A 22,591-nucleotide genomic window follows, 5' to 3' on the forward strand; every position below is an offset into this window, starting at 1 on the left:
GCCACAAATTATAAACGTATTATTCACATCTGAACTTGTCTTTTAGTAAAATTAGCCAGCTTTCTCTACCGTGAGAAGCGATTTGAAACAATTTTGCTGTATTTATTTGTACTTAATTGCGTGTTATTGACATTAGCAGACAATGCTCTACATCAGGTAAAATTATTTACTGATGAGTGTAAAAATATTTGTTGGAAATCCAAACTTGAGAATGAAGGAAGTAATTAGGTACTTACCACCAATCGAAGAACGTGGTCTGGAACATTTCTGGAACTGTTGCAGAGCGCATGCGCAGACGAATGCGAGAATATCACTGGAGCTTTCGTAACCTGCAACGCATCGATCATCGTTCGAACCGAAACGTGCGAGAGATCCATCATCATCCCCAGCCGGTTCATCTCCCTCACCACCAACTGCGAGAGAGGAGAAAAGACATTCACTTGGAGTTGCGAAAAGAAAGAATTCCACTTGCACTAATAAGTGTAGTGTTACAGGTATATTAACAGTATGTATCAGATGTAAATAAATGTTTTCAGATACTCAAATGGCGTATATACTGTGTCTCGGGAATCTCTGGAGCGAAGGAAAGGAAAACATGTCTATTCGGAAGTGATGACTCGAGAAGGCTCGACCAATGAACGCGTGCGAGGTTAAGTGAGTGCAGCTAGCAGCCGTTTGCACAAGTGGGCACGGTTTGCTCCGCTGATATTCTTTATCCCGTTCTCTCCCCTTCAACGCCGATTTGCTCCACAGATTCCATGGACACAAAATAGAACACGAGATAACATTTGGGCTGAAAAGTTCGTAGGCTAACATAGTAAAAAATATTTTTTTGACAAAATTCGATTTTATTATTCAATATAGTTGCCTTCGAGGGCGATACAACGATTATAGCGGTCATACAATTTTTCGATGCCATTTTGTACGATTTCTCTTTAGCCTCAAAATAGGCCTCAGTTTCGGCGATTACCTCTTCATCAGTGATAAATTTCTTTCCGGCGAGCATTCTTTTAAGGTCTGCAAACAGGAAAAAGTCACTGGGGGCCAGATCTGGAGAATATGGTGGATGGGGAAGCAATTTTATTACGGTTGAATATCGCTAAACATTGCTCCGAATCATCAAAACGTTGTTGCTTTTGATCGATTGTGAGCACGTGCGGCACCCATTTTGCACACAGCTTTCGCATGTTCAAATATTCATGCACAATATGTCCAACACGTTCCTTTGATATTTTTAAAGTCTCAGCTATCTCGATCAACTTCACTTTACGATCATTTAAAATTATTTTGTGGACTTTTTTGATGTTTTCGTCGGTAACAGCCTCTTTGGGGCGTCCACTGCGTGCATCGTCTTCGATGCTCATTTCGCCTCGTTTAAATTTAGCAAACCACTTCTCAACGGTTGATTTTCCTGGTGCAGAGTCCGAATAATGTTTATCAAGCCAAGCCTTGGCTTCAACAGTATTTTTTTCGCCAAAAAGCAATGCTTTATTAACACACGAAATTATTTTTTATCCATTTTTTCACAATAACAAAAGCTGCTTCACTCACAATGCTATATCTCACGAACTAATTATCCGGCAGCTGTGAAATTTATATATATCTTTTGAAGGTTAGTACTAAGTAAAAATCACATGGATTTAATTCTAGTAACGCCATCTATGAGTCAGCCTACGAACTTTTCAGCCCAACTGTTAAGAACGCGAATAAGGGTTGGTACCTTTTATTAACCAGTTACTTGTAACACATTTACTGCAAGTAAGTTACTTTTTCTGAACAACGAATAACTTCAATTATTGAAAATGAGAAACTGTAACTGGTTACTTTTTAAAAATGAGAAACCGTAACCAGTTATTTTATCAAGTGCGTAACTGTAACAAGTTACTTTATAAAATTAGTAACTACGTTTATTTATATAATGAAGCTCACTGTAAATTTTAGATGATCATCAGTAAAATAAAAAATAGCTGACTTGCAGCTAAGGCATCGATTTAAGTAACTGTTAAAGACACGGTAACCGTTGCAGGTTATTTACAAAAGCAGTAACTCTAATAGTAACTGCCTTTTATTTTGAACAAATAACTTTTCAAAGGATGATAGCGAATTGCATGGATGTGTGGTCAAAAATTCAAATTTCAAGATAAAATATATTGAAAGGTATAGTTGATACAAGATAATATTGCAATAGTGGCGCATGAATGAAATAAAATCAAGTCCTTTAAAAAATGCAATTCTCGGTTTAAAAAACAAAACAAATGAAGGCCTCAATCCCAGAGCATAGATCCATTCAATCCAAATTTGTTTGAGTGAACTGTTATAATTCTTGTACGTACAGCTATTTCTTTTTTCATCTGACACTTTTAATGCTTTTGCATTCTTCATCATAGACAGACGTTTTTTTTAACTATAATTTTATGCACGAAAAGATTCGATTTTGCAATGTATGCATAGGGGGTGTTTCCATGACTACGAGAGCTACAGTCAGGGGAAAATTACCCTCATCACGGAATCATTAAATCAACCTTAAAACTCAGTTATTGGCAATGGCAGACGATCCATATGATGGTACAATTCAAGATAAATAACTTATGCAGGTTGATTTTTACAATAAGTCTGTAACAAAGGCACTTTACTCTTAACTGTACAAACGGTACTCAAATCTGCATATAAAGCAGGGATTCCCAATATTTTTACATTCCAGACAACCTTGGAAACGAGATTAAAAACTTGAGACACCCTTGTTAGATTATATTTTAATGATTAGTCTTAAATCGAAGTGGAATGTATTTTCAGGAACATGACAAAAGTATTGTAAAAAAAACAACCTACACGAGTCTTAATGTTATTCATTATTGAAAGATAGCAAGGACCAAACGTCAGAATCGAATATAGTTTACTACAAGGAAAATTAATCAATAGAGTTTTGTTTTCTTCATGTGAGACGTGCGATTGATGCTCAGAGTACAAATATTTAATATCAGGCCTTACAGTTGACAACGAAACACGCATAAAATCCTCAAGGTTATTGAGTATATTTCTTGCTTTGGGTCTTATTGTCGCTGTAGCAGAGAAGGCTTGCTAGCACAAATATGAAGTTGAGATGGGCAAAAGTACGCCCATTATTCTCTTCCCTGCCAGTCCGAGGCAAAAAACAGCCACCGATGAATCACTCTTGGTGAACTTAACTTACAACGTGAAATCAGCGCAGACATCAATGAATTCATCTCGTTCGCAAGTTGTAAAATCTATTTCCTCCGAAATGTCTGCGAAATCAAAAGATCACACAATCCAGTCAGAATGTTTGGTAGATAGAGATTAGAAATGGAAAATACGTATCTATTGCATCGTGCTATCCATTTTGTATACTTCCTAATAATATTTTTCTTTCGTTTTTCGTTTTTTTTTCGTTTATCCATAAAATCGTATCTTGCGGTACCCCTTGTTGGGAATCACTGATATAAAGAAACACAACAACGGCACAAGTAATACTAAAAAGTGTATAATTTCCTAACCGGAAAGTGCATTTTCGACATTAAAGGAAAGATAAATTGGAATACATTGTAGTCAGATGATAGACACGCTGATAAGAATACATGTTGATATTATTGCTCCTGGGTAAACCAGCGTGTGGGTTGACCTGCGTAATGAAGTAAACCTGCTCAATACGAAAGAAAGCCATACGTGGCATGATGTATCCAGTCTCATGCACAGTATATGTGATGAGTTGATGAAGCCTAGTGCACAGTTACATTTAGTCTGGTAGATATATTTGTATACAAGTTAGTTCTATGGGTTCATTCACATCATTTGCGGTTATAATATGTGTCTGTAGAGATGGTAGGTGATAACAAGTGCAAAACTGCCCTTTGTAGACCACTGTTGGAGATTCTGCAACACTATAGCTTGAATTTTAAAAGCGGATAGGAGATTTAATAAAATAACACAGTCGTTCTATAAAATTGCGAGGTGGCGAGGGCCTCTGGGGTCCAGGGGTACGTTCAGGGTACCGAGGGTACTATATGTTATTAGTAAGTTTGAGTGTGCATCCATGGGATGAATCGGCCATGCTTTCAATTTTTATATTGTTGTTGTTGATTTTATTGTGCGTTTATGAAATTTAAATATTAAATATACCTAGGTACAAATATATGAATCAGCGTATTTGATGTAATATTATACCAATTGTGCCTGTAACGCTATAACAAAATAAATATACGATAGTATGAGGGGTAGTGATGAAGGTTTGATTGATTTGGTTTATTTAACTTAGTTTATCTGCCATTTTTGGCTAACTGCGAAGAAGAAGATGGGTGATAATAATTATAAAATTGATTAAGGTACACTAACAAAGAAGACCCATAGCTAGACCAGGATTCGAACCAAAGACCCCTGCAAGGTTGGCTTTACAGACATTGAAAGTTCAATAAGAACTTCTAAAGTATTGTCCGCTAATTTTGAATTGGCAAAATATATCTATTGCCACTATATAGCTAGGCTGGCGAGCGCTCAGAGTTAAAGTAGATAACATTTGAGCATATTTTAGAAATCAACACTTCAAATTAAACTATTTGTCTGTTTTTAAAACTGTTTTTATAAAACAAATCTAATCTACTTCAGAAGATAGTTTCTTATTACTATTCCAATTTTTGTTATTTTACCTTCATTTGGGGCATCCCCGATGGCGCAGTGGTAGCGTCGTTAACTTGCAATGAAGGGGTCCCGGGTTCTATACCCGGTGGAGGCACATAGTGGTTCGGATTCCACTTTAAACTGTAGGTCCAGTCCCGATTAGCCTTACTGTGCTTAAAGTGGACTTAAAACACTAAATCAATCAATCTACTTTCGGGTCAATTTCTGACGATCACGTATGGTGAAACAAACGATGGAGTAAAAACAATCAATTATACATTCAAGAAGCCCCGATGGCCATGGCATTGAGTGGTCCTTACCATGGAAGATTCGCAATTCGAGTCCATCAATTTCATCCACTGAGCAAATATTCTCATCGCCGTGATTAGCCAAATTTGACAGAAAATTAACAGTGTACAAATATAATACTGCGTGTTTTATTAAGGCTACTAACTTTGGCATCACGATACCTACTCCTCAAGAGAGTTCGAAGAAAATTCATTTTCAATTCAAATTTTCAATACAATTCTGAATTATTAACATGCCTTACTTTTGTCCCAAATTTGGTGGGGGGAAATCCTGTACTTGACCCTAAATAGTGTTCCACCTCGACAGTCATACTGTTGCTGAATGTGTTCAATAAATATACGTTTTGAATTTGAGTGTGTGTGTGTGTGTGGAACTTCATAGCAGCTTCCGCACATTTCAAGCTTAAGTTGCTGGCAACATTGCGCGCTATCTCTCCGCCCTTGTTACAACGCTACAGTAGCCTTTCTCGCTACTAGTGCTTTCACAAATTAGACGAGTTACGCTGTCTTGCGGTAAGGTGGGTAAGCGCCAGGTACATTTTACCAACAGGCATACTTGCTTCGTAAATACCCGATTTATAAATTTTCAAAGCATGCAAATAATATTACATTTATTAGTTGAACTAATTTTATTAGGTTTGAACATTTTATTGTATTACACAATTGATATAAATATGATTGATTGATTGAAATTTTCTATTAGTCAATTTTATGCTCAGATAGGGTAATTGGGACTGGGCCTAAAGTTTGAAATGGGATCCAAACCCTGGAGACCTTGATTACAAGTCGTCGACGCTACAACTTTAGCACCGGGGAGGCCCTCGATAAAGATGTGAAAAATACAGAACATGTTGAAATACCTAACTGAAACGAATGGAGTGTGGGTGTGTGGTTGAAATTTGCCCAGGCAGTGTATCTCTGGGCCTGGGAGCGGAGCTAAAGAAGACTCGCTTGTGAAGCAAGGTTCTGACTCTAGAAATGTACTGACTGAAAAGGGTGGACTTGGGAACTTGTTAGAATTGATAAAGACATATATTTCAAAGTCACTTGGGTAATTTTTACCCATACGCGCGTCCTTACGGGTCAATAACATACGTATGTGCCTAATTATACTCAATCGTCCTCAAGGTTGACTTCAGCTACCGGATTCGAACCCAGAATCTCCCGTTTTCAAAGCACGGGAGCAACAAACCCTCGAGAGATAACAAATCAAATACGTGAAATCGCATTCCGTCACTGCCGCAAGTACCTAGCTGTTCGTACAGTGCCATAACTACTCCTTCAACCTCCTTCCGGGCCAAAGTGCGAATGAAATGGAATTGTCAGCTGCTTCGCTAGGGAGCAGTTGCCGAGAAGTAGATCAATAAGAAGCAGAGGGGGAGGAAGCAGAGAGTCTCTTTCCATCTGCACCTTATCCCCTTACTCCCTTTTGTTTTTCCCGAGACGCATTTTGGCATTCTCTTGTTTATTATCAGAGCCGCGTGTCTCGCACTTGGAACTCTGGGATAACAATTGAAGTTGGCCTGAACAAAGCAAATGTTTCGCATCCAGACTTATCTTTGTGAGAGGCGCTGGCCTCGTAACCATAATAACTTCTTACATAACACAATCCTCTGGCAACAATCCCTTAAGCCGAAGCCTTTCAGATGTTGCGAGGAACGGACTGGAAAAACATCTCTAGTACAGCCAGAGTCATTGGCGTACGCACGGGGGAGCTGAAGGGGCTACAACCCCTCCAGAAATTTTGAGAAGAACAAAAATATTATGAAAAACCGTTAATTGATTGATTCGTTTTGTTTCTTTTACTTCGCTTTTCTGCCACATTTGGCTAATTGCGATGATGGGGATGAGTGTTGAAATGATGGAATTGGTGAATGGACACTGACAAACAACCATGCACAGGTAGGGATTCGAACCCGAGACCCTTCGTATTGTAGCGTGCTGATATCTACTCAGCCACGGAGGCCGGCGTAAATCCGTTTACAACTAGAAAGTAACAAATGATCCCATATTACCATTTTTCTTCGAGTACAATATTAATAAACTGAGAAGCTCGAAATATACATTTTTTTATTGTGCATCCCGCTCAGCTAGAACAAAGCTACGTGCTGTCCACCTATAAAATTCCGTCCCTTCCAAAAAAGAAATTCTGCGTACGCCAGTGTATTTTAAAAACAAGTGCATCATGTCTCTGTTCAAATTCACTAACCCTGCATCCTCTTAAAAAATCTAATCAGAAGGCTAGAAAACCAATGTCCTAAGATCATGTTATTCGAGAATCCTTGCCTAGGAAATGTAAACTTCTGATTAAGCGAAAAACTAATTTTATTCTTTCACATCATGATGTGCCGTTCTGTGCACAGTAACTACAAGGGGATCATAGATTGTTACATTGTTACATTGTTAAATTACAAACCTCATGGTATAAGGAAAAATCACAAAGTCATTCAGTTACCCTCCGAAGCAAGATGTACAGTCACCGGCAATAACAATGGGCCAAATACATCATGAAATACTCTCTTCTCTGAAAGGCGTTTCGTGTGTGGCTTTTGGTAGCAACTTTTCAATGGCAACTTCTTCCACCCTCGTAGATTTAGGCAACACACATAACGCCTTGCAGGGAAGCGAATATTTCAGGATCTAGGTCTCCCATTTTCTTTTGCCTGTGACTGTACATCGAGCAACTAACGCAATGTACCATAGGACTAGTGTGAAAATAAGTACGTATAAAGAGGGGTTGATGGGTTTGCAATAGCCTGAATACACAAGCTAAAAAACATTAAGAAAAGGTTCCTGGAAGTTGGGTGCAAGTTTATGAATAAATATGGCTTAAGAAGTAGGACAATTAAACAAATTGTTCGTGAGAAAACAATAAAGCTCGAAGATAATGTACTTTCGTTAACGTAAGGCTGTCTCCCTGTTACCAACAGATCCCGTATTCGATTCATGGTTAAGGCACATTGCATACTGGATAAGACCGAACTTTAATGAATATTGAAGACCCGTAGGCGTGCGCAGGCCGTGTGATTGAGGGGGGTAAAGACCTTCAGTCGGAGAAAGAGAAACTTCATTCCATATCACTGTTTTATTGTATTGATGGGTACTAAACAGGGTACATAGTGTGTCCGAACCCACCGAAAAAAAATACTATTATTATAAGAATTCGATCTTACGAGGCACGAAGGTTCTCTGTTCACCCGTTTATTTTCCTTCTGTGGTCAGACAAATTTACATGTACCATAAGCATGATTCGTACATCAGATTCAAAAGAACTACACATAATATATTAATTTCCAATGTGTGACCAATCTTTCTGTGACCACATAAGAGTAACACAACTAGGCTAATGAATAAAATGCTTGAGTCTTAATAACAAGTAATTTGCTGGAGAACTAAATGAAATAGTCCAAACACACAGGAAAAAAAAACCACCGTAATTTGTGTCGCCCCTGTCAACAAATGCTTTTTCAAGCACAAAACTGTTCAATCTGTATTATATTAACCTATGTTGCATTTTTTCTTTAAAAATGTGTTATTGTTAATGTTACAATAGGTAATGAATTGTTTAACTTAAATCAGGAAAAAAATGCTGAAACTATGGAAATATAAAACAACTATGTAGTAACCATGGTAAATTGTAAACAAAATTATGATATAAAAGAGCTAGACTTTTGTAAGCCTACGGGACATTCTCCTGGTTGCCGAAAGGCTGATGGTTCAGGGGACGTTGGGTAATATCTTGCTTCAATCTTCGGATTGGCTGGTGTACAGTCTTAGAAAATAATACCTAGGCCACGGGACGTAGAATTTCGTAACGTCTTAAAGCCTGTTGTTTATGCAACCCAAATAACAAAATATTCGCTTAAGTTTGCCTGGTGATTCCGAGTTCTCGGGAAGGATTGAGCTTTGATAGCATGAGTCACATGACTCGTGCCCCAGCCACAACAAACAGCTGGGTGCTACGATGCCTCCAGAAGAAAATTTCAGGAACTGGTTTCTTGACAAGACCTACTCGTAAAGAAATACTATTCTTTCAAGTGATATTAGAGTCATTGTCAAGAGGTTCGCTGAAATGATGGTTCTCATCACAGACCACATGCCACACGTTAATTGTTTAAGTCCAGTTCATGCACTGGACCTACAGATTAAAATGGGATCCGAACCAAATGCCTCTCTATTTGGTATTGAATTCGGAAGCCTTTCATTACATGGCGAAGACGTTACCACTACGACATCAGAGAGGCAATGGAACCCCTTGAGAAAGAGATAAGCGAAAATTGCTACGTGACAAACCATATTTGCCCGTAAATTTTAAAAATAAGACAATATTTTCGAACCGTGGGAGAGGCATATATTTTTTTGTACCATCGTCCATTTCACGAGTTTATAATTCTTCCTCACCGACACGAGTAACGCGAGTGGTAGAAGAAAAGCGAAGTAAAATAACTGAAACAGAAATAAAAGGAAAAAGCAAAATAAATTTTATTCATAATATTCTGCAGTCACTTGAGTTGTATTCACGGGATGCTATCTTTAAAGAAAGCCGTGGTCTCTTCCTTGTATTTTTTGCTTTCTTTGTGCTCTTGCTTCCCCCGTCACGATTGGTCTAAAACTAATTAATGCGACGTTAATTAAACAATCCAAACAACGAAACAATGCACAATCAACTGCACAAAACAACATTCCAAATGTTTTCGAATCGGAAAACAATTGAGATGCTGTAAAATGACTTAAGATGCAGTAATAAAGTGGGAATTCGGTACCGTATAGAATTAAATCGGTAGAGATGTTCGATTTGATTGGATGTTTGTTATTTAGATTTGCTATTCTTTCACTTTTGGCAAATAGCGACGATGAAGATGAGTGATGCTATGATGAAATTGATGAAGGGACACTTACTAAGGACACCCACGCCCAAGTCGAGATTCTAACCAGGGACCCATGGCATCGTAGCGCGCTGTGCTAACCACTCCTCCATGGAGTGGACATTATAGCATATTTTGTGTGCTCAATTGGGATCAATCAATGGAATGAATAGGCATATTATATGATTAATAAATTCATATCATAATACCACGTCATATTATTTGGCACGAAGTAACATCAGAGACATTCAATCTTGCATTTTTGCCTTTCAACTAATTCTTTGAATTCAGGTTAATCACAACAATAAGATAAATTATGAAGCAAATGATAGTGAATGTGGGATATTATTACGAATTACCTGACAGAAACAACATTAAGCAGGCTCGGTGGTCAAGCTCATTAAGTGATTGACATTCGATATCGTCGCCAAAGTTCCCGGGTTTGAGTACCGTCCTTGTCGGGGGTGTTTGACTATTTCGTCATCAATTTCATGTAAGGGTCACTCGTCCTTATCGTCGCGATCATCGAACAGGGAATAAAAATTATAAAAATAAATACGATGGAAGAGTACTTATTTCATCTCTCACGAAATCTCCTACAAAACCGGAATATATAAAATACATGTATATTCATTCACATACATTTTCGATTTCTATATTTAACTAATCGGGACCGAGAACGGGAGAGCAATTTTCAATTCGACAAACCGAGAGACGGAGAAACTGTCAAGTCTCGTTTCTTCTTGGCACCTCCGTAATTGAGTTGTTCTGTTTGTCATTGGCTTTGTATTGGCAATTATTGCCAGTATTCTTCCCCTGCAGGTAAACCATAACGATGAATTATGATGAAATGAAGCAGATAAAAGGGCAAGAACAAGAAAGTCATGCCTGTTCGGGACTCCAACCCAGAACCTTATGTAAGAGATTTGAAATTCTGGAGAAGGCGTCCGTGTTTCGCTTGGTTTTCTCTTTCCTCTACTTCTCTTATATTATCATACATGTATAATAAAAATGGATCCGATACGATATGTTGCGATTCATAATTGTGCTGGTTAGATGCTACAGATGTGAACTCCAAACTGCAATATATTATTCCCTTGTGTTTCGTATGTGGTTGAACATGAAATTTTTTTACACTGTGACAATTTCTTTCTTAGTTTTGGTTTGGTGCACAGATATGCTAATCTGGACTCGACCTTCAGTTTAAAGTGGGATACTAACCACTATGTGAATCCACCGTGTATCAAACCCGGGATCCACTGATTACAAGGCGACGACGTTATCACTACGCCATCGAGGAGGCCCCATGACAAAATGTTATTCACTCGATCTCTACCATAATTTATTTCAGCATTTACATTTTCGTTTTCTTCTTCTTTTTTCCTTTTGTAAACTACTCTTATACAACTCTTTTTGCGTCTTCGAATTTCTTCTTGTTTCAGGAAAAAATAATACATCCAGGCTGTATAAAAATCCCCCGTTCAAATAGATAAAACGTTCACTCTCGAGAACTAATTTACATGTTTATTCACTAAAGTAACCATTAGGAAGGAAACTATTGAAATGTTAACTGATATAACTGCAGATGAAACAATACTTACAGCCACTAACGAAATATCTATTCTTGTGTAGCCTCACAGACAAGTATATGGTGAGTCATTCACTCTTGCTGACTACGGGCGAAGGTCACTGAACTAAAGGGTGGTGGCAAGCAAGCAGGCTTCTGCTCTACCAAAGACGAGGTCACGTGTTCCAGTTATCAATGGCGTACGAAATAAGGAGGAACACAGCTATCTGCCGTATGTTTTGGTCCCGTCATTGCACTTTATCGTCGTGGCCTTGAAGTTCCCTCAGGGCACTCCTACGTAAAGGCTTCTCAGCTAGAAGGATATCTTCCCCATTGAGTGGAGGAAAAGTGGGTGCGTATCGAGGTCCTTCAACTTTCGTATTCTTTTTCATTTCAGAACCCGTGCTGTATCGTCGACTTAATCCAATCTATCCGATGTAGGTTTTAGGTTCTGTTTCTGTTCGGTTATTTCACGTTGTCTTCCTGCTTATGTTATTCGCGACGAAGGTTCTGGATTCGATAATCTGGACAATAACGGGATTGTGTTAGTTGCTTGATTTGGTGTCTTAAGTCCACTTTATGTCCTGTTAGGTTAATCGTGAATGGACCTATAATTTAATGGGGGATCCGAACCACTATGTTCCTCCACCGAGTATCGAACCCGGGATCCCTTAATTACAAGGCGCCCACGATCCCACTGCGCCATCGGGGATTGTGTTCGAAACGAATGAATCAAATTTGAGTGATATGATATGCAACCATTGGAAGACTATTGAAAGAAAAGCTATGGGAACCTGCCAGTTTTTCTACTGCAGACAGGAAACCATAAACATGGAAGAGAAGCTTATATTCTATGAAACCTGACGCTATGTGCTCGAATACTTGCTAAATATAATCCATAGAGGCATAGCAACGTTAAACAACCTCTTTTATGATACATATAGGTTTAAAAAGGTCAAAATACAAAGATTGTGTGCGCCTCACTGATGGCGTAGTGGTAAGGCCTTGTAATCAAGGGGTCTGGGGTACGATACCAGGTGATCGCACATAGTGGTTCGGATCCCACTTTAAACTGTATGCACTTCAGATTAGCCTATCCGTGCCGGTGACTCAGTCGGTAACGCGTCTGACTACCATGCTATAGGTCCCGGTTTCGATTCCCGGCCGGTTTAAGCCAGGGAACTTTTCTAACGTTGGAAGCGGCCCCAGCGCCCACCCAGCGTCGAATGACATGGGTACCTGGGGGAAACCCTGGTGGTAAAGGCGGTCAGGGGCGTGATGCTGATCACATCACCCCCACTCACGAACGAATCAAGAAAGTGTGGGGCGTTACCCCCACACCCCCTATACGCCTTCATGGCGTAGCGCCAAGCACAGGTGAGAACTTTACCTTTTTTTTTTTTTGCATACAGTGGACTTACAACAAAATTTCAACTTGCGATAAAGATTATGATAAGGTATTAAAGAATTGGGTCTAACACATTTTTTTATTGTTTACCAATGACATTATTAACTAATATTCTTAATTTCAGTTTCAAGATGAAATCGGCTACGAAATAAAAGGAGTGGGTTCATATTTCTGTTACGAAATTCCACTTTTGTAGTAGACCTGTGCCACACTAAGATGTGACAATAAACATATCTGAGACACTTTCAAAGTATTAAATTTCTATCTACGTATTTGGGAAAAATCTTTCAATATAATACTTTTTTTGGACGCGTCAAATCATAGTATTTAATTCCTGTTTTAGCAGCTTTAAGAATCCTGATTTTTTGGGGGGGGGGTTACAAATGCCCTTTCTGCTCCCGTCAAGTTATGCCTATGACAAACAGGAATTCAAAGTAAAAGACTGTCCCGACTAAATCGGGAGACACGCCTGATAGATTTACAATTGGGAAAATCATAATTAAGCGTGTAGTTGAAAACAACCTATTTTCATATATTGCATGCAGCTCTACTTTTTCTGCAATGTGGATCAAGAACTGGGGACGTGGAGAAGCACAACACTCCACGTAACCAATAGTCACGTGACCCTCTTTGCTTTCCTGTCATGTTGACCTTCGCGTGGAACACATTTCTCGGTGTTAAGACAGGCAAAATCACCTGATCATCGAAGGGTGCAATATGTGTTGCCTACCCTCCTGCATTACTTGCTCCTATTAAAGCCTTATGGGGAAGAACTTTTTTCCATGACTGTACTTGTATTCCATTTGGCAGATATTCCACAAACCTAAGTCTGAATAAGGCGTTCTCCCGCATCATCAAAAAGACCAGGGTTATAAACTTCGGTACAACTAATAGGTTTAGGCCTACAAGTTGTATCGGGTGAATTGTCTGTTTGAAAAGTGTTTGTATATCATCTGAAGTTTAAATAAATATTCGAGTAAAAAATCTTAATGATATTTCATTTCAAACCTACATAGGTGATAATTAAAAATAAATCCTACACCACAGACCTCGCAAGGGCTTGGTCCTACTAACCCTTAGAAGCCTTTTATAAGTCCGATAAAAGGGTTGTCACCGACTAACATAAAGCCCTAAAGGCAGAAGGTGCGTGTCAAATTGCATGGAACTTTCGTCTGCTTGAAAATACTTTATTTTTTAAAGAGAATATTATTATTTAATAACGATAATAATATTTCTCTACACTAAATTTGTATTACGAGGTCAACTGCCCCTTGCCCACCCATGTGCACGCCTATGTGAAGACCTCTGGAAAGAAGACCATAAGAATAAAAATAAGGTAGGATTTCTTGACACTCATTTGTCGGTATTCGGCCATGGCCTCAAGAGAAATCTTATAACTTGGTATTTTTCCTTACCTGTCTCTTAGGAGAATCCTTAGAGCTAGTAGAGGAGATTTCCCCGGTCAAGTTCTCAGGCGACATGCCTTAGGGGACATGCGCAACTGCAGCCATGAGACGAAAATTTCCATGGGAACATTTTTGCACAATTATGTTTGCTTACTGGTAACTGAAAGGTACGTTACCGACAAAACTGAACACGCTATTGACAACGTATAATATTCCATTAATTTAAAGAACTTGTACAAGTTCACAGTAAGTGCTCATGGGCTAACGATCATTTTCTTCAAGAATCATCTTCTAATGGTTCGAGCGTATACATTGCTCTCATAAGCGTGATACGTTCTAGCCTTATTAAGTAAACGTATTATTATTAGATTTGTTTACGTCGTTTTATTATTCTTATTAATAATAACTCAGTATTACTCAGCGGTGAGCAATGAGGGTGGGAAAAGTACACAGACTCCTCTCAGGTACAGGGATAGTGAGTGTTAGGTAAAGACAATGCTTCACAGCACAGACGAATAAAACCACATTATTGCCGTAGACAAAACGAAAGGATTTATTCTTTATTTCTTACAATTATAATGCAAAATATACTTCTTATGAATGTGAGGATTTCACTTTATCTGTGTCTTGACTCAACTATAACACATAACCTCAATACCTATGGTCGCATAGCCCTAGCTTGCGCCCCGAACTACCACACAAAGAGGTATGTAAAATACGACTATGTGGAAGTATTTATAAAAAGGACATATACAAAAAATATCCAATAATACTAGAAACATTCTTGCCATAATTCATTAATCACGATTATACAAAAGAAAGGAAGCAAGGAAGCAGAAATATTGGACGCATGGAGCGTTGTGATAATACGTATATTAAAACACATTCGAAAAAGGAGTTCTAAAATAAACTACAAAAACCATCAACTCCATGTCTAGAATATATGTATTGTAGCATAACAAAATGAAAAAAAGTTACGAAATGTCTACCGAAATCAGATTAATTGTATAGTATTTGAACATATTTACATCATTTATGGGATCGCAACTTTTATGGTTTCTCAGATTATATTTTTAATACCGAGATAGCAAATCACATTTCTTGCGGGTTTCTTGATCTCATTTTTTAGAAAGAAAGTTTAAAGAGAGCTTATCGTAGAAAACTGCCATCTTGAAAACAAAATCTCTGACAGGGACTTCTACGAACATGTTCGAGTACTATGTTAAACCAGCGGCTATGTTGAAACCATCCGAGTTTTTTCATTGATAGGTTGTCCGTTGTCCATTGTCTTGAACACCAAGTACCATCATATATTGAACAGTGTATGGATAGCTTTACAAAACACTTATGTAGTTCATAACAAGAATCTAAGTATATTTAAATGAGAAATCAATTTAGTTCATTGAAACATTACACATATAGATGAGCATACCTGTAAGCGGTCTCATGTGCTCAGTTGCAACATATTTGATACGTGCATTGTGCAGCCCTGCATATTCCGGTGCACGTCAACAACTTTTACTCAAACATCATTATTATAGGGCGGAAATATGGATTGACCTCCTACTGGAAAAAGTACGTAGTTTGTTGCTCCCTGGAAAATATTCTGCAGACATCCATGTTCGAAGCTGGACACCCTTGTGAGGGAATACACATAATTCGCCTATATTATCCGCTCACTACACAAAAGGGAAGTGACAGAACTCAATACTTACCATAAATTCAATTACATGTTGTTGGAAAATTGAGGAATCAATTGTATCAAGCCCTTCTGATTCTACAACCCCTGGTGGTCCTTGCCTCCTCCACACTCCAATCCTCTCTATTTCTAGCTTTTTCTCTCCAGTTCTTATCCCCATCTGTCGTACATCTGCCATTATATCATCCATCCACGTTATCAAGGTATGTATACCTCTTCGCCTCCTCTGGTAGCACTTTACCGATGCATTCTTTTTGGAAACTGATCTTTATTTACAGATATTCAAGCAACAAAGATCGGTCCATCGATCAATTCTTGTAGTTCCATTTCAAATTATAAGCGTTTTTACCATCTCTTCCTGGGAAAATTCTGCTGGTAACCCAATTACACTAGACGCGATTCGTCTTGGAACCTTCTCCTATGTACAGTCACCGGCAATAAAATTGGTACACCTAGATCCTGAAATACTCGCTTCCATGCAATGCGTTATATGTGTTGCCTAAGTCAAGTGGGTTTTAATAGCAAGTTTTAATGGCAACTTGTACAACCGCCATACGGTTAGGTAATACACATAACGCCTTGCAGAGGAGAGAGAGTATTTTAAGACCTAGGTGTTCAATTTTTATTGCCGGTGACTGTACAATCAATTTTGTTCGAAGTAATTTCCTCCGGAGAAGAATTGATGAACGAAATAGGCATTAATACATGGCGTTCAAGGCAATGGACAATTGAAAGTCTTTGAACAACACCGTCAATGGAAACTTGAATGGTTTAACATAACACTTGTACACGATGGTAGAAAACTTCGACAATGGTTTCGCTTTTAACATGAAGATGTCAGTGTCAAACAGGAAGTTTTCTGGTAAGGGAGACAATAATTTTCTTCCTAAAAATGAGGCATGGAAATATTTAGAAAACGTAGGTTGTTTTCTCGGTATTGTAAGTGTAATCTGAGACAACATAAAGAAATGTCATCTCATGATGTAAATATTTCCGCAAACTAAACACTAAATCGTATTTCTACAATGAAAAACTTTAAAGAAGATGTTTTTGTTTTGTGGACATAAACCAGGTGATTTCATGGATTGAAGACCAGAGTGACGTTAGCTCTAGAAAGCTCGGAAGCTTTTCCGGAAATTACCTGGAGATTAAGGTTTCCCGAGAATACCTCTCCATCATTCGCCTGCTGGAAAACTTCAAGAATTATTCCAACGAGAAACTTTGTTTTGTTTTGTTAAGCTAAAATAGATTTTAGATATTGAAATTTGTGGATTCCTTTTCGAATTGGTTTTAATTTATTATGACAACGTTGCTGTTCCAGAAATATATAATTTTAACGCTTTATGCGTCTAATATTTATGTTTCCTTGCGCTGCGCTGTTGTATAATCTCGACGTTAGCGCAATTCTTCGTTCAGAACTCTCCAGGTTATTGAAATTACGCCACAACAATTCTAGGTGCTTTCACAACTCTGACGCACTAACTTTGTTTTTGCAGGGAATTATACTTCTTTGTTTGCTTAAGGAAGGGTACACCTAATAACAGAGGAAGTTCGCCTGCACATCGTTATATTGCTGCAATATGTAGATCGTCCAGAGCGAAATAATTTATCCAAGTGAACCTTGTTACATCTGACTTTATTGCTCTTCCCTAAAATTCAGAGGAACACGTCTGAGAGAAGATCTACTCATAATCACTCGAACAGATTAGCATGTCCGGTTTAGGCGGACAAGAATTCCTTGTCCGTATTGGCTTTTTCAAGAGGTGGGCATTCCCCACACTATTACTAGGAAATAGACAGTGGTTTTTCCACCCACGGCGATGTTAACTTCTGTCCATGTAACGCAGGTAACAGATCAATACCACCAGAGCAATTAATGAAACGGTTCAACCCGGCCTCATTCTACGGTTGGGGCAATTGAAATTCGGCACCGTTCTGTCCTCTTCTTCCTCTCTCTTTCACTAGATGACTCTGTCTCTCTATTGCTGTCCACTTGGCCCTGTTATGTTATGGGATAATCTTGTCCGCCAACTGGCTATCTCATTTTAATGTTAATGGAGTTGTCAAAGCAGAACAAGATTCTTTAAAAGCGAGAACTTAGGAGAGAGGTACTCCAAAGGGTGTATTCTCAATCCCATTTCTGGGGTATTTTAATGATTTTCTTTTGGAGGAGTACACAGTTGAGTGTCTGTTGTCAATACCTTGTACAGTGTCTCTCAAAAGTTTTAGGACAACGACATTTTAAACTAGGCAACCCAATTTACACAAGGCGTTGGTGGGTTGCGTGTAGAGTTAGGCTCAATTTCAGGGTTGCCACATGCACAATAGATATTTATGAAATACTCTAAATAAATAAAAACAAGTATTATTGTATAAAATTACAAAAATATCACTATTATATCGCAAATTACAAAATTATTTCTGAAAGATTGATTGATTGATTTAGTTTATTTTACTTCGCGTTTTGTGCCTCTTGGCTAATTTGCGAAGATTGGGATGAGTGATAAATGATGGAATTGATGAATGGACATTCACAAACAACCAAGCCCGAGCGAAATTCGAACCCGGAACCCTTGGATCTTTCTGAAAGAAAAAGAAAATAAGTTTTCTAGTATTTCATCGTTCATGAGTCTACAGAAAGAAAAAGAGGTGAGAGAAAACGAAAGGTAACAAAGGAGAGGAGAAAGAGAAAACGAAAGGAGCAGAGGAAAAGTAGAAGAGAAGAAAGAGAGGATAGACGAGGAGAGGAGAAGTACTGAGAAGAAAGGAAAAATATTCGAGGAGAGATGAGGAATATGGATCAAAGAATAGAAGAAAGGAAGAAAACGACAGGAACGGAGGGGAGCGGAGGAGACGAGACGAGACGAGAAGAGGGGAGTGGAGAGAAGGGTAAATTGAGAGAAAAAGAGAAGAACGAAAAGAAGGGGAGAAGAGTGCAGTGGAGTCGGAAATCGAAGACAGGAGAGAAGATATGAGGAGTGGAGAAGAGTGGGATGGAGACAAGATGCGAGAACAGTAGGGAAGGCGATATGGGATAAAAGCAGATGAGAAGGAGAGGAAAGAAGGAGGACGAGAGGAGAGAAGAGGCAGTTGCATAAAATATCGACTCGGTGTCAAGAATTGATGCATTGATCAAATGATCGACATGAAACTTTCAATAACATTTTGAAATGTATTGGAGAATGTATTAGATCAGTGCGAAATGCCTTTTGGCTGAGTTCAGAGCAAGAAAGAATGTTCCACGTAAGATCTTTGATTTTACCTACGATTATATCACTAAAAGCATGAATGTAATTTTAATATTTGTAAGAATTATCCAATTCTCGGTTCGTTGAAATGCTGATTTTGTAATGTAATAATTCCCCTCCCCCCATTCGTTAATTCCAAACTGAATCATTCCGTTTCACACGGCGTGGACAATGAACACAGTGGGATATGTCTAAAACTTACGAAAATTTTCTGCCACCGGAGGGATTTGAACCTAAGACCATCAGCTTGTAAATCCTTAACGGTAACCACTACTCTACAAGCTTTCGCTCCTGAAAGCATGTAGAAGGAGCTGCCCAATGTGAAATGTATATGCAACTCTCCTCCTACATGTAATGTGCAAAGAATACTTGTTTGTAACAAAGAAATCGAAGGTACGCGAAGTACGATTAGGCGAAAACGTTTTAAAGGAGAATTGCACATGATAAATAATTTTCAGTCGATATTTGTGAAGCTATCTTTGCATTGAACTCTAGTGGGAAAATGGGTAAAATTAGTATGTCCTGAATTGCCACAAATATAAATAGTTATTTATATTTGCCACATGCACATTAGGTATTTATAAAATCCGCGAAAGAAAGATATCCAAATATTATTGCATAAAGCTAGAAAAAAATCAGTATTACATTTGTTGCAATACTCTCAGAAAGAAACAACGTCGATTTTCTAGTATTTCATTGTTGATGAGTCTACACAAAGGAAAAGTGGAGAGAGGAAACGAAAGGGAACAAAGAAGAGGAGAAAATAGAAAGCAAAAGGAGAAGAGGAAAAGTAAAGAAGGGAAGAAAAAAGAGGACAGAGGAAGTGGATAGGAGAAGTAATGAGGAGAAAGGAAAAAAAGATGCGAGGAGGAGGAGAGATGAGGAAAATGGAGCAAAGAGGAGAGGAGAGAGGAAGGAAAGCGAGGTGATAGAAGAGGAGGAAACGAGTTTGGAGAGGAGAGGAGGAGACGAGAAGAGGGGAGTGAAGAGTAGAGTAAAAGAGAGAAAGAGAGAAGAACGAAAAGATGAGGAGAACAGTGTCGTGGAGTCGGAAATATAAGACAGGAGAGGAGATAAGATGAGTGGAGAAGAGTGGGATAGAGACAAGTGGCGAGAAAAGTAGGGAAGTCGGTATGAGATAAAAATAGAGGAGAAGGACGGGAGAGAAGAAGGAGAAGGAGAAGTTAAGAACAGAAGGGACTGGAGACGAGAGGAGAGAAGGGGTAGTTGCAGAAAATACGTCTCGGCGTCAAGAACTGATGCATTGATAAAATTATCGACATGAAACATTCATTAACATTTTATAATGTATTGGAGAATGTATTAGATCTGTGCGAAATTCCTTTTGGCAGAGTTCAGAGCAAGATAAAATCTTCCACGTAAGATCTTTGATTTTACCTGCGATTATACCACTAAAACATGAATGTAATTTTCATATTTATAAGAGTTATCCAATTTTTCTCCTCTTCTCGGTTCGTTGAAATTGAGATTTTGTTATTTAACATTTCCCCTCCCCCCATGGTTAATTCCAAACTGAATCATTCCGTTTCATACGGCGTGGACAATGAACGCAATGGGATATGTCTAAAATGTACGAAAAGTTTCTGCCACCGGAGGGGTTTGAACCTACGACCATCAGATTATCAATCCTTAACCGTAACCACTACCCCACAAGCTTTCGCCCCTGAACACAGGTAGAAGGAGCTGACCAATGTAAAATGCAGATCCAACCTCCGTCCTACATGTCATGTGCAAAGAATACTTGTTTGTAACAAAGAAAACGAAGGTAATACGACTCGGCGAAAACATTTAATGGAGAATTGAACATGATGGGAACTTTTCAGTCGATATTTGTAAAGGTATCTTTGCATTGAACTCGAGTGGAAAAAAGGGGTAATATTAGTATGTCCTGAATTGCCACAAATATAAACGGTTATTTCATTAATATTTGTCAATGTCTTTGAAGCAGAACACAATTATCGTTAGAGTATCATAATTCAAGATCTGATACGTGAAAATATCCCTTTGAACGTGTGTCAATTCATTTATTTGTTTACTTTTTTTTTAGCAAATTCCAGTTTTAGGTCAATGTAACCACTTACACTACTACTCTAAATAATGTCACCTTGCTCTTGTTTAATAGAATAAGAATTAAATAAAAGAGAACACCTCGTATGGAGGATCGAACCTGGGACCGCTAGCAGCCCAAATCATTTCATTCAAATCTCAAAATTGTATTCATAAAATCACATCACATTTAACAGCGTTAGTCAAAAGAGAGTCATGGAACAGTGTGTGTTAAGGTGTTGGATTAAATCCTTCTTATTTTACTATTTCGAAGAAAAACAATTTTTAAGGTAGAACAACAGTCATTCCGTTCCGCTCTTTATTTCTTATACATTCTTACACATTCCTTTAATTGATTTAAAGAATAAATAAAAGTATTGCTTGCTTTTCTGTCATTGGCCTAGACAGTGTAATTATGCGTGAAAAGTTCCTGAAAGCTCAGATTGGTTAAACCGATTACTGACAATCGTAAACTTTTCGTTTAATATATAATATTTGGTTTTATACGACGCGAGAACATTGGTTGAATTTCCTTTCTTGCTCTTTTGAGATAATATATATATATATATATATATATATATATATATATATATATATATATATATATATATATATATATATATATATATACACACACACACACACACACACTTCTACAGTAGGAATCGCGTTCGGGAAAGATTAAAAAATGACTTGGTATTCAAAGGCAGATAAGCTTGGCAGCCTAGCTTGTTCGCGTTCATGAGTCACGCTTCACAAGGCAGCTTCTTATCGCAAAACATTGTGCGTCGATGCACAGCGTCTACACCCAGGAAATTACAAGTGACCAGAGTCGAATTTTAAAGAAAATCTGAAGAATCATAGATTTCATCAGAGGCGGTTAGGTGGGCACTAGCTCAACATGCAATAAGTAATGATTCCTGGCAAACAAAAATGCTTATTGAATGAGTATTCAGATAGTAATATGTGCTTTATCGTGTAACATGTAAGATACTTTTTGGGATTACCGCGTAGTAGGGCAACCGATCCATGAAAATCAAAATAAAATTGAATGGTTGGTTTAATATAGATAAATGTTTTTTTTATTAATTTTTCTTCATTCTCTTGTTTTTCTTATTTTAATAATAACAATAACGCATGACTCAACAGTTCTCGAAGGGCTTTGGCCTATCTCCCGACTGCCAGTCTCCCTCCCACAATCCTTCTTAGTGATCTTCAACCAGATGGGGTCATGGTCGTAGGCAGGAAACATTTTCGGGGGGGGGGGTTCATTCATAATTGTTTCCATAGGCGTCGCCAGAAATTTGAATAATAGAAATAATAACAATAAATATACAATAATAATTAAAATACCATAATAATGAAACTATTTTTCCCATAATAATGCTAATTAT

The 22,591-nt window shown here is 38.1% G+C and overlaps 1 protein-coding gene across 1 annotated transcript in view; it reads right to left on the bottom strand.

The window, feature by feature from the left end:
* Positions 1-22,591, bottom strand: part of LOC145980376 (dipeptidase 1-like) — a 217,116-nt gene that overhangs the window by 33,553 nt on the left and 160,972 nt on the right. Inside the window, exon 7 of the mRNA XM_083113440.1 lies at positions 237-413. Within this exon, the coding sequence (XP_082969566.1) occupies positions 237-413 (177 nt within the window). The remainder of the gene's footprint in view (positions 1-236; positions 414-22,591) is intronic.

This window comes from Lepisma saccharinum, chromosome 27 (genome assembly GCF_977018435.1).
Source record: "Lepisma saccharinum chromosome 27, izLepSacc3.1, whole genome shotgun sequence".
Classification (NCBI taxonomy): Eukaryota; Metazoa; Arthropoda; class Insecta; order Zygentoma; family Lepismatidae; genus Lepisma; species Lepisma saccharinum.